We start from the raw sequence: 13,212 nt of genomic DNA, 5'->3' as shown, positions 1-13,212 counted from the left end.
TATTTAGTCTGAAATAAAGAGCTTACTATATTATGTTCTAGGAGCTGTATAATAAAGATTTGTGATTATTCTGTTGTCAGAAATACTTTCTAGGAATTGATATAATTTAGGAGTAACTGACAAATTATAGTCCTTTATCTTGATTTGTTTTAGAGAATAAAGATACAACATTAATAAGTTGTGGAATTAACTAATAATCAACCTTTAATACTAAGTTATAATTTGTAGAATTAGAAATAGCAATTTACTTAGAAGTGAAAATATGTAAATTTTAATATGAATTTAATTAACCAAATTGTCAATACATTTTCTGTTCAAATAGCTGACTTTAACTACATAAAAAACATTTCAGCAACTAATAGAAGAAAAATTGTTGTTTTCAAAATTCAACAAATAAACAAAGCATGACGGATCAACAGAAGAAAAATCAACAAATAAACACCAAATGACAGAAACTTTATTCGACTTGACATTAATGGTGATTAATAAATACCTTATTATGATAAAAAGTATCAAAATATAACTGGTGATAATTGTTATATGAACAGAAAATGTATTGCTTTATAATATTCTCACGAAACACAACATAACAAGTAGCTTATTCACTTTTTTCACGCAGAAAGACGCCGGTAAAGGGTCGTCGTACTCCGACCCCAACATCTACCAAAAAGCTACAACCAGAAAGCTTGGACAAGTGAGTTGTTTATGTTCTGTCTTGGCTCTCCTGTCTTGTCTTGATTCTCCTTCTATGTATAACTTTGCCTGACTTTGGCCACTAGTCACTTTATCCCTTATTGTTTGTTTGGGACCATGGTCCTGAAGAGAAGGTGTAGTTGTGTATCATACCTACAGAACACAGAACCAGTACCAAATTGAGTACCATTTACTATAGAAGATCTACATAACTAGTACCAGATACATTCTGTTAGCACAACCCCAACTAGTTTAGCTTTTATTTCACATGATTCTGCCATCTTGTCATAGTCAATCACTTTTCTTAATCAAAGTCATATCAAAATATGAACCAAGTTTATAGTTTCTTTTGACCAAAAATATTAAGATTAGTTGTATAAAGGTTTTACAAAGAAACTGACCCTTGGTGTCTCCTTATTTCCTGGATCACTAGAATTCCTTTCATTTCATTAGGTTTTTTTTTGAAAGAGAAATTTAAATAAACGTCTGACTGACAGTACTTACTTAAGGATCTGATTCCTTAAGCTTATCATTTGTCAAAAAATGTCATAACTGTACATGATAAACCCCTGTCATACAATGTCTTTCCAATAAACACTTTTTGTCTTGTCAGCACTTTTTAAGCTGATTGTTTGGTATTGGGTGTAAAATGTGAATAAATATTTCCACTTTTCATTTTTTTTTTAGGTAAACAACTTTTGAAATTACAAACAAAATATTGACATATTTCACATCAATCAAAACTGGCCACCATGAAATAGCCCAAAAGTGGCTCTTAAATGTGGCGTTAAAGTGAGTCGGAAGTTCGTTAAACATAATTTTTTTCAGATATTGAACTTTTATTTTTACCCTAGATAGTTAGCATGTATAAACATAATGGTTAGTTTTAGATTGAAGTTTAATTTGGATTAAGCCTATTCCGATGCAGCTCAGCACCGGTAGAACTTAGGTATTGGTAGGGAAATTTGTATGTCGTATATGCATGTCTTCATGTTTGTTTTAAATTAGTTGAAGAAAATTTAGTATTCAATTCAATTAACACTCCTTCTATTAAATTTTAAACCAATAAGATAATACCAGGATGTGATTGATAAAATGTGTGTTTTACTTGTCTTTTTAACTTAACCAAAACCATTATAAATTAACCAAGATAACTTTGTTTATTGTTTGAATTGTTACCTTATTTCAGCAATTTAGATGTTAATGCACCAGACAGGTAATGCATGATTGCAGCAATTTGAATTTGACAGAAATTTGATGTGTTCTTTGCTTAAGTTTCTCGTTCTTACTTTATTCTACAAATTATTTATTCAGGAATTTGAATTGCCAAAAAAATAGATTATTGAATGTTGAATGATTATTTTCATATCAAGGTTTTCAATAAGAATGTGGAGTATTATAACAGTGATTGTTTTGTTGACATCTGTTAATTTCAATATAATTGCATTTATAATTAATGCACCTTGAATAATGAAAATAAGTGCACCTACATATTATTTAATATATACATAAGTTTTTCTAATAAGAATAATTAAAATTCCCTGTACAGCATTGGTGTTTGTATTTATATTTTTTATCATAATAAGGAATTTTGTAGAACTCTTCTTGCTGTGTTAAATTATTGTTTGATCAAATTCAGAATATTGTCCACTTTTTTTTAAGGAATGAACTTTATAATGGTACTTTATCTTTATATAGATATATATAGGAATATACCATTTCAATTAACATAACTTTCTTTTTACATAACAATATTGTAGTTATGTGAAATGTTTATGTCTAACCAGTTATTTATATTGAAAATTGCATCTGTTAATCCATTATCTTTGTAGTTTTATATATATGGGTTCGAACCCCGGTGAGGGAAGAATCAAAAATTGGCGAAAGCAAATTTACAGATCTAACATTGTTGGGTTGATGTTTAGACGAGTTGTATATATTTATATATATATTCATATTTTGAATGTCTTATTAAATCTATTTAACTGTTTTAAAATATAAAGTGTTTTTTTCTGTTTCCCACAAAGAAGGTTTAAGTTATTTTAGTTTACTTCTCATTTTTTTTCTGCTAGAAAGGTATTATTGATATGATTAGTGTTACCACATGTTAGCCAGTAGAAATTTAGAGGTGATCAGAGAAGAAACTATTTTTATTGCTTTATTTAAGAAACTTGTAAAACCCTAGATAAGGTGGTGGCCTTTTTTTTGTTATTACAATGGTACATCTATTAGAAATGGAAAAAAAATATGAACATGTATTTCCATGGAACAATTCAGTTTGAAAATTATTGCATGCAAGGAGGCAAAGTGAACATTGTCACTCCAAAATTTACAGTTTTGCTTTTAATCACACAAAAGCCAAGTTTGTGTCACCCTCAAGTTGTCCTTTCTTGACTCTGATGTTGACACTCAACAGATGCTGTTTTGCTTTGCACTTGAGCATAATGTGATTACACAAGTTTGATTTTCAATAAAATAAGTTACTACATTAAACCATGACAAAATGATGCCTCAACAATGTTTGATACATTTACTGCATTTTTAACATTCCAAGTTTGGCAAGTTTAATTTTTGACAATCTTTATAGTAATTGTTTTGATTTTTGACAATTTGTATAGTTATTGTAATAATTGGCAATGTGCATAGTAATTGTAATAATTGGCAATGTGCATAGTAATTGTAATAATTGACAATGTGCATAGTAATTGTAATTATTGACAATGTCAATAGTAATTGTAATAATTGACAAGTGCATAGTAATTGTAATAGTTGACAATGTGCATAGTAATTGTAATAATTGACAATGTGCATAGTAATTGTAATAATTGGCAATGTGCATAGTAATTGTTTGACACCTGCTAGTTAGATTGAATGTTAATTTTCAAATACCACCATCATAGTTGAAAAATAATCATGGCTGGTTACATGTTTATAATTTTGATAGAATGATTTATGTAAGATATTTGGTGATACATGTATCAGTTTTCAAAATTTAGGTTATTAAATTGACCTGAAGACTGAAGTTTTTTCAAAAAAGTCTGTTTAATTTCTGAAAATTAAAACTAATTAGATCTAGATTACTATTCTGATCATTCAATATCATGAATATCTTTTGAGCAAACTACATTTACAGACATTTTTTTAACATACTTGACTTTTTGCAAAAAATGTTTGTTATAATGTAATATTTATCTTTATGCTATTTTTCAGACCATATCTATTGTTAGAATTAGCCAGGTTCTGCTTAGAGTTAGACTTTCCTGATCTTGCTCAAGATTGTGTTGACCAGATGAAAAATTCTAATGTAAAGGTATGGTCAACTTGTAGTTACTTTTTTGATATTCTAGAACCGATTTAACATCTAATAAGGAAAGCCCTCAGATACATTTATCGTATGCAATAAAAATCATTCTGGATTAAGAAATTGTCAAAAGTTTTTTTGGAAAAATATTTTTAACTGAGGCTTCCTAGTATTCAATTTCATACCTTTCGAACAGAATGTCACAAATAGAGAACACCATATAGAATAAAATAGATCAGTCTATATTTTACATACATGTACTGTATGTATTTCTAGAATTGCAAATGAATACATTGACCTCACTGAGTAAAGTAATATTATTAATGTTTATCACTTTGGGATTTTTACACATTTACTGGTTACAAAGTTGATTCATTAGCAATAAATGTTAAAGAGAGTTCCCTTGGTTTAACTGCTAGATACTGTACAGTTGAAATATTCTACTTTCTGTCAAATTTCATGCATCTGAAAAAGAACATGTTTTTCAGTATACCTTTGTTTATTTATAAAACCTGAATCTTTTGTAGGATCCTGGATTCTTTTTAGAGTTGGAGTTCCTACAGAGTGACCTAACAGTGAAAAGTTTAGGAGACAAGCAGGAGTCTTATCAAAAATCATCTGTTGACGTGAGTTTGGTATTCAATTGAAAGACTGATGTCTTATTCATCAGTTGGATTGTAATTTATTAAGGTTAACATATCAAAAATGAATGCTAAATAGACAAATCTCACTCCCCAGCAAAAAAAAAAAAAGTGACTTTAATAGATATAGGAAGATGTGGTGTGAGTGCCAATGAGACAACTCTCCATCCAAATTACAATTTTAAAAATAAACCAACACAGAGCCTTGGCTCACACCGAACAACAAGCTATAAAGGGTCCCAAAATTACTAGTGTTAAACCATTCAAACAGGAAAACCAACGGTCTAATCTTTATAAAAAGATGAGAAACATGTATAAATTACTTAAACAAAAGACAACTACTGTACATCAGATTCCTTAACTAGGACAGGTGCAAACATTTGCAGCGGGATTAAACATTTTGATGGTACCAAACCGTCTCCCTTTTTCCGTGTTTAAGGAGACAGTCACTGAGGCAAACTCTCACCCAAAACCATACAAATTTTAATCACATAATGTAAAAAACGCTTTCATATTACATAAAGTGAATCCAGAAATTATTGCCCATCCTCAATGCAAAATTATTTATTGCGATTTCATGAAAACTTTCATACAGATATTTTTGTTCCAGAATGCAAGTCAGTTATGTGATATTCACCCATTTCCACTATTCACATTGATAAAACCTCCAATAATTTCTGAATATACAGTTAGTTATTCTTGAATGTACACTGATGATAATGACAATAACCATTATTAAGAATTATATTTGATATGAATATTTGTATTTGATTTATATTATTAGGTTAGACTTCAAGCCATCAAGAGATGTGAAGAGACCATGATGAATGCTATAAGGAATGGAGACCCAAACGTTATTCAAGCTGGCTGTGTTACAACATTCAACCTGTGCTTACCTCTCATACAGTCCAATCTTCGTAAACACATCAGAAAACCTCTCACACTGTTAGCTGAAGCCCTGGAAGAAATCCATAGGTAACATTTTATTTAGAATAATTCAGCTTAAAAAACATTTCACAGCATAAAGATAAAATAAATGATTGTCTTGCTTAATAGTAGGTACTGAAGTGGTTGTTTTTCAAATTTCATTTGATAAATCCTAATTTTTATATGAAATCTACACAGGTCTTTTGAAAAGTGAAAAAAATTGTATTCCCCAATTTCAGTTTGTTTATCACTTTGCTATGTTACATCCAGATAAAATCTACTAAATGTGCCATTTTTGTTTGATATTTCAGTTTGTTAATCAATTTACGATGTCAGATCCACACAGAATTGTCTAAATGTGAAGAAGATCAAGAACAAATACAAGTAGCCATGGATCATTTGAAAAAGGTAATATAATGCCTGAGTGAATAGTTAAAGGTATTAGTAATACATGCTGATATTGAAATATAAAAAATGTATATTACACTACAGGGAGGTAACTCCCTCTGTAAAAATTAGCTGAACATTTTAATCACGTTATACTGTTAAGGAATTATTGAGCTTCTCAACGATCAAAATTAGTGGTTGTCAAACTGCTATACATACAATGAAAATTTACCAAAAAAGCGTGTAGTTCTAGTTTTTTTGAAATTTTTACATTTTTGTCAAAGGTTCAAAGGTATTTTGTAAAATATAACAGAAAGTCAATAAGAAAAGTTGAGACCATATATAATTATGCTAAGAACAATATAACAAGAAAGTAAAACTAAGAAGGATTGTATTACAAAATTTAATTATGTATTTCTATGTATATTATAGGCCATTCAACTGGATGATGGAGCTGTGTATAAGGAGAGATTAGAGGTAGCTCTACATAGACTAGAACTTAGAGCTCAGTTGTACAAACAGCCAGACAGACCTGAAGACATGGCGGCAATGATTATAGAACAGGTCAGGACAGTGTTTCTTTCTATACACAATCAAAATATATATGATTAAACAATTTATTTTCTTATAGTTCAATGTTGAAGTCATGTAGTACAAAAACGATTTTCTTTGGCACATTCTAACATCAACAAATATTATGACTCAACAGCAATAGATGATTAAAGCTATTGAAGATATCTTTAAGGAGGCTCGAGGGTATAAAATTTCAGAAAAAAATCCAACATTTGTTTTTCATTACAAATATTTATTTATTACCTTTTGTAGTTGTTACTTTATCATATGGTACAAAAAACATTCAAAACAATTAATTCGTGTTGGCCCCAGATGACTTTTAAAATGTGAACATCATTGAAAAAGTTCCAAATTATCTCTCTTTGGTGGAAAAATGCCATTTTTGGTATTTTTAGGATTGAAATATCTGTTTTAACTCATCAGTGACCAATATTTTTTCATATTATTTTCATATATGCTGTACTTAACTAAATTTTTGTAAAATTTGAGCGATTTCTGTAATAAATTTCTTGTTTTATTTCGATATTACCTTTATTTCTCCTATTAGTTCAATAGAAGAAAAAAAAACTTTTACAAAGATGTATGTTTCTTTCGAAGGCGGATTGTGAGCGCAAATGAACAGAGACCCCATTGTTTTATTTTATTTTTCTATTAACTATAAGATAAAGTTCATTTATAGAAAAATATAGAGAAATCCTATATAAATGATTTAGACCCGCGAACCCCCTTAAGACAAAATCCAATGACTGTTAGTACAATAACAACAAAGATAGTAGATCAATATAACATGCAAATGAAAGAAAATCTCTGTTCATTAAATGAAAAATTTGATGCAGTTTTGTTTTTACTATGAATAAAAAGAGATGTAAGGTATACATCTATGAGAGACAAATAAATACAATAGAAAAGACAGATAAACTTACAGACTATTCAATAATTAACAAGTGTACATGCCATATGTTAAGCTCTGAACTTCACTATTTGGACAACATTTGCTCATTCAGTGGAAAGATTAAGACGGGCATTGTTTGAAAAAATGGATCACTGTAGGTAAAGGCTTCAAAGGCTCAAAATCTTTGAGCTAAGTAAACTGTCTTCACATTAATTCTCTATATTTTTAAGGCTAGGAAAGCTTATTCTGGTACCATGAGAATGAAGAGATCCTTGTTAGTGAAGGCAGGAGAGGCTCTAGCTCCAAATGCTTTCCAGTTAGTAATTAATTATGGCAACCTTTTCTATATTTAAGGCTAGGAAAGCTGACTCTGGTACCATGAGAATGAAGAGATCCTTGTTAGTGAAGGCAGGAGAGGCTCTAGCTCCAGATGCTTTCCAGTTAGTGTTAGACAGTGAGAGTGACACTAAAGGTATAACTGTAACTTTGTACTAGATTATAATGTGCTTATAGGATAACCCTGATATTAATTTGCTTTATATCCCTTTTGTAGGTTTTACTTTTACAGTTTTTATTCTTAAACCCCTGCTTTTTAAATGTAATTATGTTAATGAAATGGATTTGATATGTTGACTTGCTTCAATATTTTATTTGTTGGTGTGAACTTGTGAAGTAAATAACCCCCTGTTTTTTAGTACTGTAACATTTTAACTTTAATAATTACATGTATTTGTTTGCTTTGATCCCATGTTTTGCAATGTTATAATCTTAATAGGTTAAAATTTATCTGTATTTGCTTTGTAAATATATTACTTTTATTATGTATTCTTTTAATGAGAATGTCCAGTATTACTTAGATTGACACATTATTTGAATTATCCAAACATTCCTTAATTTTGGGAGTCATGGTAAATTGTATTTTCCTAAAGGTCATTTACCTGAATCAATACTTACTCCTTAGAACAAGAGGTCTTTTCATAAAAAAAATTACAATTCAACTCAGAATTCATCACTGGACATAAAAAGTGATTTACCGTAATCATGATCATAATAAGTAAATATTCCATTTGCATGTATTCCTCATTTTCTTTACAAATATTATGACATCTGTTTAGATGAATAGAAATATATACATTGTAGTTGCAATGACCTTATTTTGCTTGAACCTTCCTTTTTATATGATACCATACTTAACTTTAGATATGCCAACTTTACATATTTTATTGATAGTTATTTTGCTTGCACCCTTCCTTTTTCAGAGAAGAATGGAGAAAATAGAAACTCAGGTTCCTCATTTAGTTTTTATTATAGTTGCTATTCCTTCTTAGTTCCATTATTTTGACTGTTCTCTTAGCTGCTATTACAAATAAAATAAGATTAATACCTTGCTATTTGCTTATTTAAAAGAAAGCAAAAAGATTGTTATTCACTTCTCATACTTTTTATTTAATTACGTTTTAATTTTGACACCACTTAGTTAAAGGAAGCACAACAGACTATTTTTGAAATGTTTATGTTTGAAATGCTGTATTGTTTTCATCTGTAGAGATATAAATGAAAGTTTGAAAAGAAAAAATGAATTAATGCACTACTGCTTAAAAACACTGTTACCATATTTCAAATAAGAAAATATTTATAAAGATTTAATATTTGGAGTTTATTTGAATATTTTTTTCATATTCATAACTCCTTATTTTTAAAATTAACACGTTTAGATTTGCAGCAATCATATAGTTTTATTTTACCAAAAAATAAGCACAGAATACAAGCTTAAAAACAAAGTATCAGATATCTATCATGTCCTGCTATAGAATAATGGCTTGATAGTTATTAAGAAAAGCAAGAAGCTGTTAAAAGCAAGAAATCTGATTTAACAATGTAGAACTCACATATTCACTAAGATATATGTATGATTCACCTTATAACATCTGACATACAATACTTAAATAACAGGCTATACAATATAGAAATTTACAAAGAAAAGATCACCAGTATGCTAGTATACTATTTTCATAAGAAATAAGATGGAACAGTACTCGACGTCTTCACAATTATATGTAACACATGATCAGTTATTTAATCCTACTCATTTCTGGTAATGGTATCTATGTAACATATCTCTATTTACTAATATTTTTTATGTAAATAAGTCATTCTGTTGTAAAAAGTGGATTGAACCTGCTTGAAAGCAAGGGGAGATTATTTAGAACTAGGCTACTGGTATAGGAAATGTTTTGTTTACTGGGGAAAATATGTTTCCAATTTTTAATTTATTTTATATTAAATTCACATTGGTGTTTTTGTTTATTTGTATTAGTTTATTAGTTCATATAATCATAATAAATAAACTACAATTTTATTTGAAATGTAAAGAATAAACCATTTTCAACAATTCAGTACAGACAAAGTAGCTTTTTAGAGTTTACAAGTGATTTTTTTCTCTCTTTAAATTTTAAACAATGAAATATTTTTTTAATTTGAATATTCTGTCATCAATATTGATTAAAAAGAAAAAAAAATGAGTATTAATACAGTATGATTTTTCAGACCTGGAATGCATGTAGTTTTTTTTCATTATAAAATATCCAAAAAGCTGTACAGATAATACAGTTTAATAAAAAAGAAAATTAAGTTAGATTTGAAACGACCTTTTATTAATTAAAACACACTCTGATATACATGTTCATGTACCTAAATAATTTGGTGTCAGATATTGACAATATGGCTTTATTGGAAACTTTACAATGTTATAAATCTGATGCGATTTTATAAATCATATTAAATTCATTTGAAAATGCACAAGACACCATGAACATGTGTCTTGTATTTTGTCAGGTATTCACAAACCAACCACAAAGAAAAAAAATTTGAACACATGTAAAGCTGATAGCGCACACATTATACTGTTATTTTAAATATTTAGATGTCACAGGTGGAAAAGCTCCCCAGACACAGATAAAGAAACTTGCAAATAAAGCCAGGCAATTTAACAAATGTGTGAAGAAAGCTGAAGGTCATTTAAAGAGGCTAGGGGATGAAAATGATAGAGAAAGGTGAGATTTATAAATATCATGGATGTAAACACCAAGTACTGTTAAATGTTTTTCTAAATGGAAGCACAAATATATATTTGAATATTTCCTAGGCACTTTAAAATTCTATAAAGGTTTTAACTCAGTGTATATGTTGCTTATTATATTTATACTTGTTTTTTTTTATATATTCATTGCGCTGAATAATAATTTAAATATATTGTTGATATCTGCTTTATTACAGACATTTAGAGTTAGCTGTTGTGTAGAATGAATTACGGTTTTCTTTTCGCTTTGAAAATATCTCCTCTTTTAGTGCTTCTTAGAGTTGTTATATGCCACTAACCTCAATTGGCAACGATAAAACCTTGAATCACTGCTATAAGAAGTAAAATTACACAAAAAGATCCTTATTATTATACATAATGACCATTTATGAAATTTTCTGCAAATTTTCTAAGGAATTCATTGTTTTCAGATCCATTGCTCTTCTACTTCCTGATAATTGAAAATTTTTAGCATGTACATTTGTATATTTTGTTAGTAACTTAAAAACAAAGCTGACAATATAACTTGGTTTTTTTAAATAAAAATTAAAGAAATAGAAAAAGGCATACAATAATCAAATAGGAAAATAGATGTTATATATTGGATTGTTGATTGTCAGTTTTATAAATGACAGTTATGAAGATTTATATAAGCTTACCCACTGGCGGTATGTAGTTGTGATGTTAACACAATTAAGTTGATCAGAACAGAATGATTTGTTGTTGTCTTTAGTTTATTGCACGCTTCACATTTACAATCAATTGTTCTTTTCTGTTTGTTTTTTCCACATACAATATTGTTCTTTAATTAAATATCTGAAGTAAAGAATTATATTCCAAAAAATCTAGATTTTTTTTTATGAGAATTTAAAGTGTTACAAAAATGAGAGCATTTTTATGGGAATTAATATGTCGATGCTTGTTACAGCCATGGCGACGGGAGGGAAGAGTTAAGTATTGTGTTTATGTTTGTGGCTAGTTAATGATAGATGCTTCTGTATTATTCTAACTGATTAATTTGAATGAATTAATGTGACATTGTTATAAAATAACATAAAATATTAGAAAGTAGCCTAATTTGTGACAACAGATTAATTTGAAAGTAGGAAGATTTTCCCAACATTGAAAAATAGTAAGGAGTGACTATTGTTTGATTGATGTATAGTAAGTTTGTTTGTAGATATGTAGCATTAACAGAAAAAATAACAATGACATAATTACAAAATTTATATATATAATAATGATACAATATAAAACTTGATAATATTTCTCATTATTTTGAAAGATAAGGCATTTTGACTTGTCTAAAATAATGTACTGATAATTGAAATTGAAAGAGGAGCACTGCAGACATATTGGAGTTTATATATTTGTTTATTTTTTATTTTCCCTTAATAGATTTTTTTTTATTAACAGCTGAGAACTTGTTTGGGGTAATTCTTTTTAAAGATTTGATAATGATATAGAAAATATCTCATATGGGATACTTTTCATTTTGTTAATTTATTCTGAAATCATTTTTGATAAAATTTGACATAGCATGCAAGGATGTTGGGAATGCAGATTATGTTAAAATATTGTGTTACACATTCTAGGGCACGTTTATGGGGAGATTTGGCTAAGACAGCAAGAAAACAAGAGGTTTGGGATGTGTGTCGTGTAGCAGCCAGATTCTGTCTCCTGTATGATGATGATAGATGGAAAAATGTTTCTCCCATAAAAACTGAAAGGTGAGATATTCAAAAGTCTATATATACAAATTTTGTCATGATATTTTTTGCAAATTGTTATCAGAAATATTTTGACAAAAGAATTACAATGATTACTGGGCATCAACAATCAGAAATCAACTTAACAACTTAAGGACATGGTGGTTCTACATAAAATCTGAGCACCCATCACCACAGGGGTAGGAATTTGTTTACCAAAAGATAAAATAAATATAAAAATTTGAGTATAAATTAGAACCAATTTGGTACCACTATTTAATATTTTATTCTTTTCAGTCCTAAACCAGAAAAAATGAGAGACACAGGAGCTTCTGTAGTTTCTACTGTTCCTGAAGGAACACCATCTGGTACTGATTTAGGGGAAAAGAGTAAGGCAGATAGTAAACTTGGAACCAGACCATCTAGTCCAGAGAGACCTGTACCATTATATGATAAAGATTTGATTCGTATGCTGGCAGAAGTGCAGTTTATTCAAGGAGAGGTAATACGTGTACTGGTTATTGTATTTCACAGCATTTTTATCTCAATCTTTACCAGAATCGGTTTGGAAAAACAAAACCGTCTTTAAAACAAATTTTGTCATTATTTACTGTGCTTATCCAGTGACCTTTGTGGTATCACAATAGCAATGACTAAAACAGTTTACCAAATTGCAGTTAGATTTTTACTGCAACTAACTGATCAACTGGTAAAATATTTTAGCAGATTGCTCAAGTGAAATGTTGTTAGTATGAAGTGAGTGCTGTAAAATAAAAATGTAATACTTACCATCCAGAACCAGTTAGTTGATACCTTTGTCAATCATTTTTGACAAAAATAAAATCTTACTATAGTATGAGTAACTGAATAAAAAGGTCTAATTTTGACATGGACACTTCCATCATAAATAAATATTATAAATGAATAGTTCCAAACATTGTTTTGTAGGTGTATATTTTATAGCTTTGTTTTCTAAGAGAAAGTTATTGTGCAATTTTGATTCGAATAAC

At 28.9% G+C, this 13,212-nt stretch overlaps 1 protein-coding gene across 1 annotated transcript in view; it reads left to right on the top strand.

Annotated features, from left to right (window-relative positions):
- Nucleotides 1-13,212, top strand: part of LOC134714882 (cilia- and flagella-associated protein 46-like) — a 77,735-nt gene that overhangs the window by 11,639 nt on the left and 52,884 nt on the right. The window contains exons 10-22 of the mRNA XM_063576540.1: nucleotides 620-694; nucleotides 1,883-1,909; nucleotides 3,904-4,003; nucleotides 4,522-4,620; nucleotides 5,420-5,610; nucleotides 5,874-5,970; nucleotides 6,382-6,513; nucleotides 7,769-7,886; nucleotides 8,674-8,700; nucleotides 10,338-10,467; nucleotides 11,129-11,161; nucleotides 12,089-12,223; nucleotides 12,500-12,704. Coding sequence (XP_063432610.1) covers nucleotides 620-694; nucleotides 1,883-1,909; nucleotides 3,904-4,003; nucleotides 4,522-4,620; nucleotides 5,420-5,610; nucleotides 5,874-5,970; nucleotides 6,382-6,513; nucleotides 7,769-7,886; nucleotides 8,674-8,700; nucleotides 10,338-10,467; nucleotides 11,129-11,161; nucleotides 12,089-12,223; nucleotides 12,500-12,704 — 1,369 coding nt within the window. The remainder of the gene's footprint in view (nucleotides 1-619; nucleotides 695-1,882; nucleotides 1,910-3,903; nucleotides 4,004-4,521; nucleotides 4,621-5,419; nucleotides 5,611-5,873; nucleotides 5,971-6,381; nucleotides 6,514-7,768; nucleotides 7,887-8,673; nucleotides 8,701-10,337; nucleotides 10,468-11,128; nucleotides 11,162-12,088; nucleotides 12,224-12,499; nucleotides 12,705-13,212) is intronic.

The sequence above is a fragment of the Mytilus trossulus genome, chromosome 4, assembly GCF_036588685.1.
Source record: "Mytilus trossulus isolate FHL-02 chromosome 4, PNRI_Mtr1.1.1.hap1, whole genome shotgun sequence".
Classification (NCBI taxonomy): domain Eukaryota; kingdom Metazoa; phylum Mollusca; class Bivalvia; order Mytilida; family Mytilidae; genus Mytilus; species Mytilus trossulus.
The sequence above is the reverse complement of the archived record's forward strand: the minus strand, read 5'-3'. Positions and strand labels throughout refer to the sequence as shown.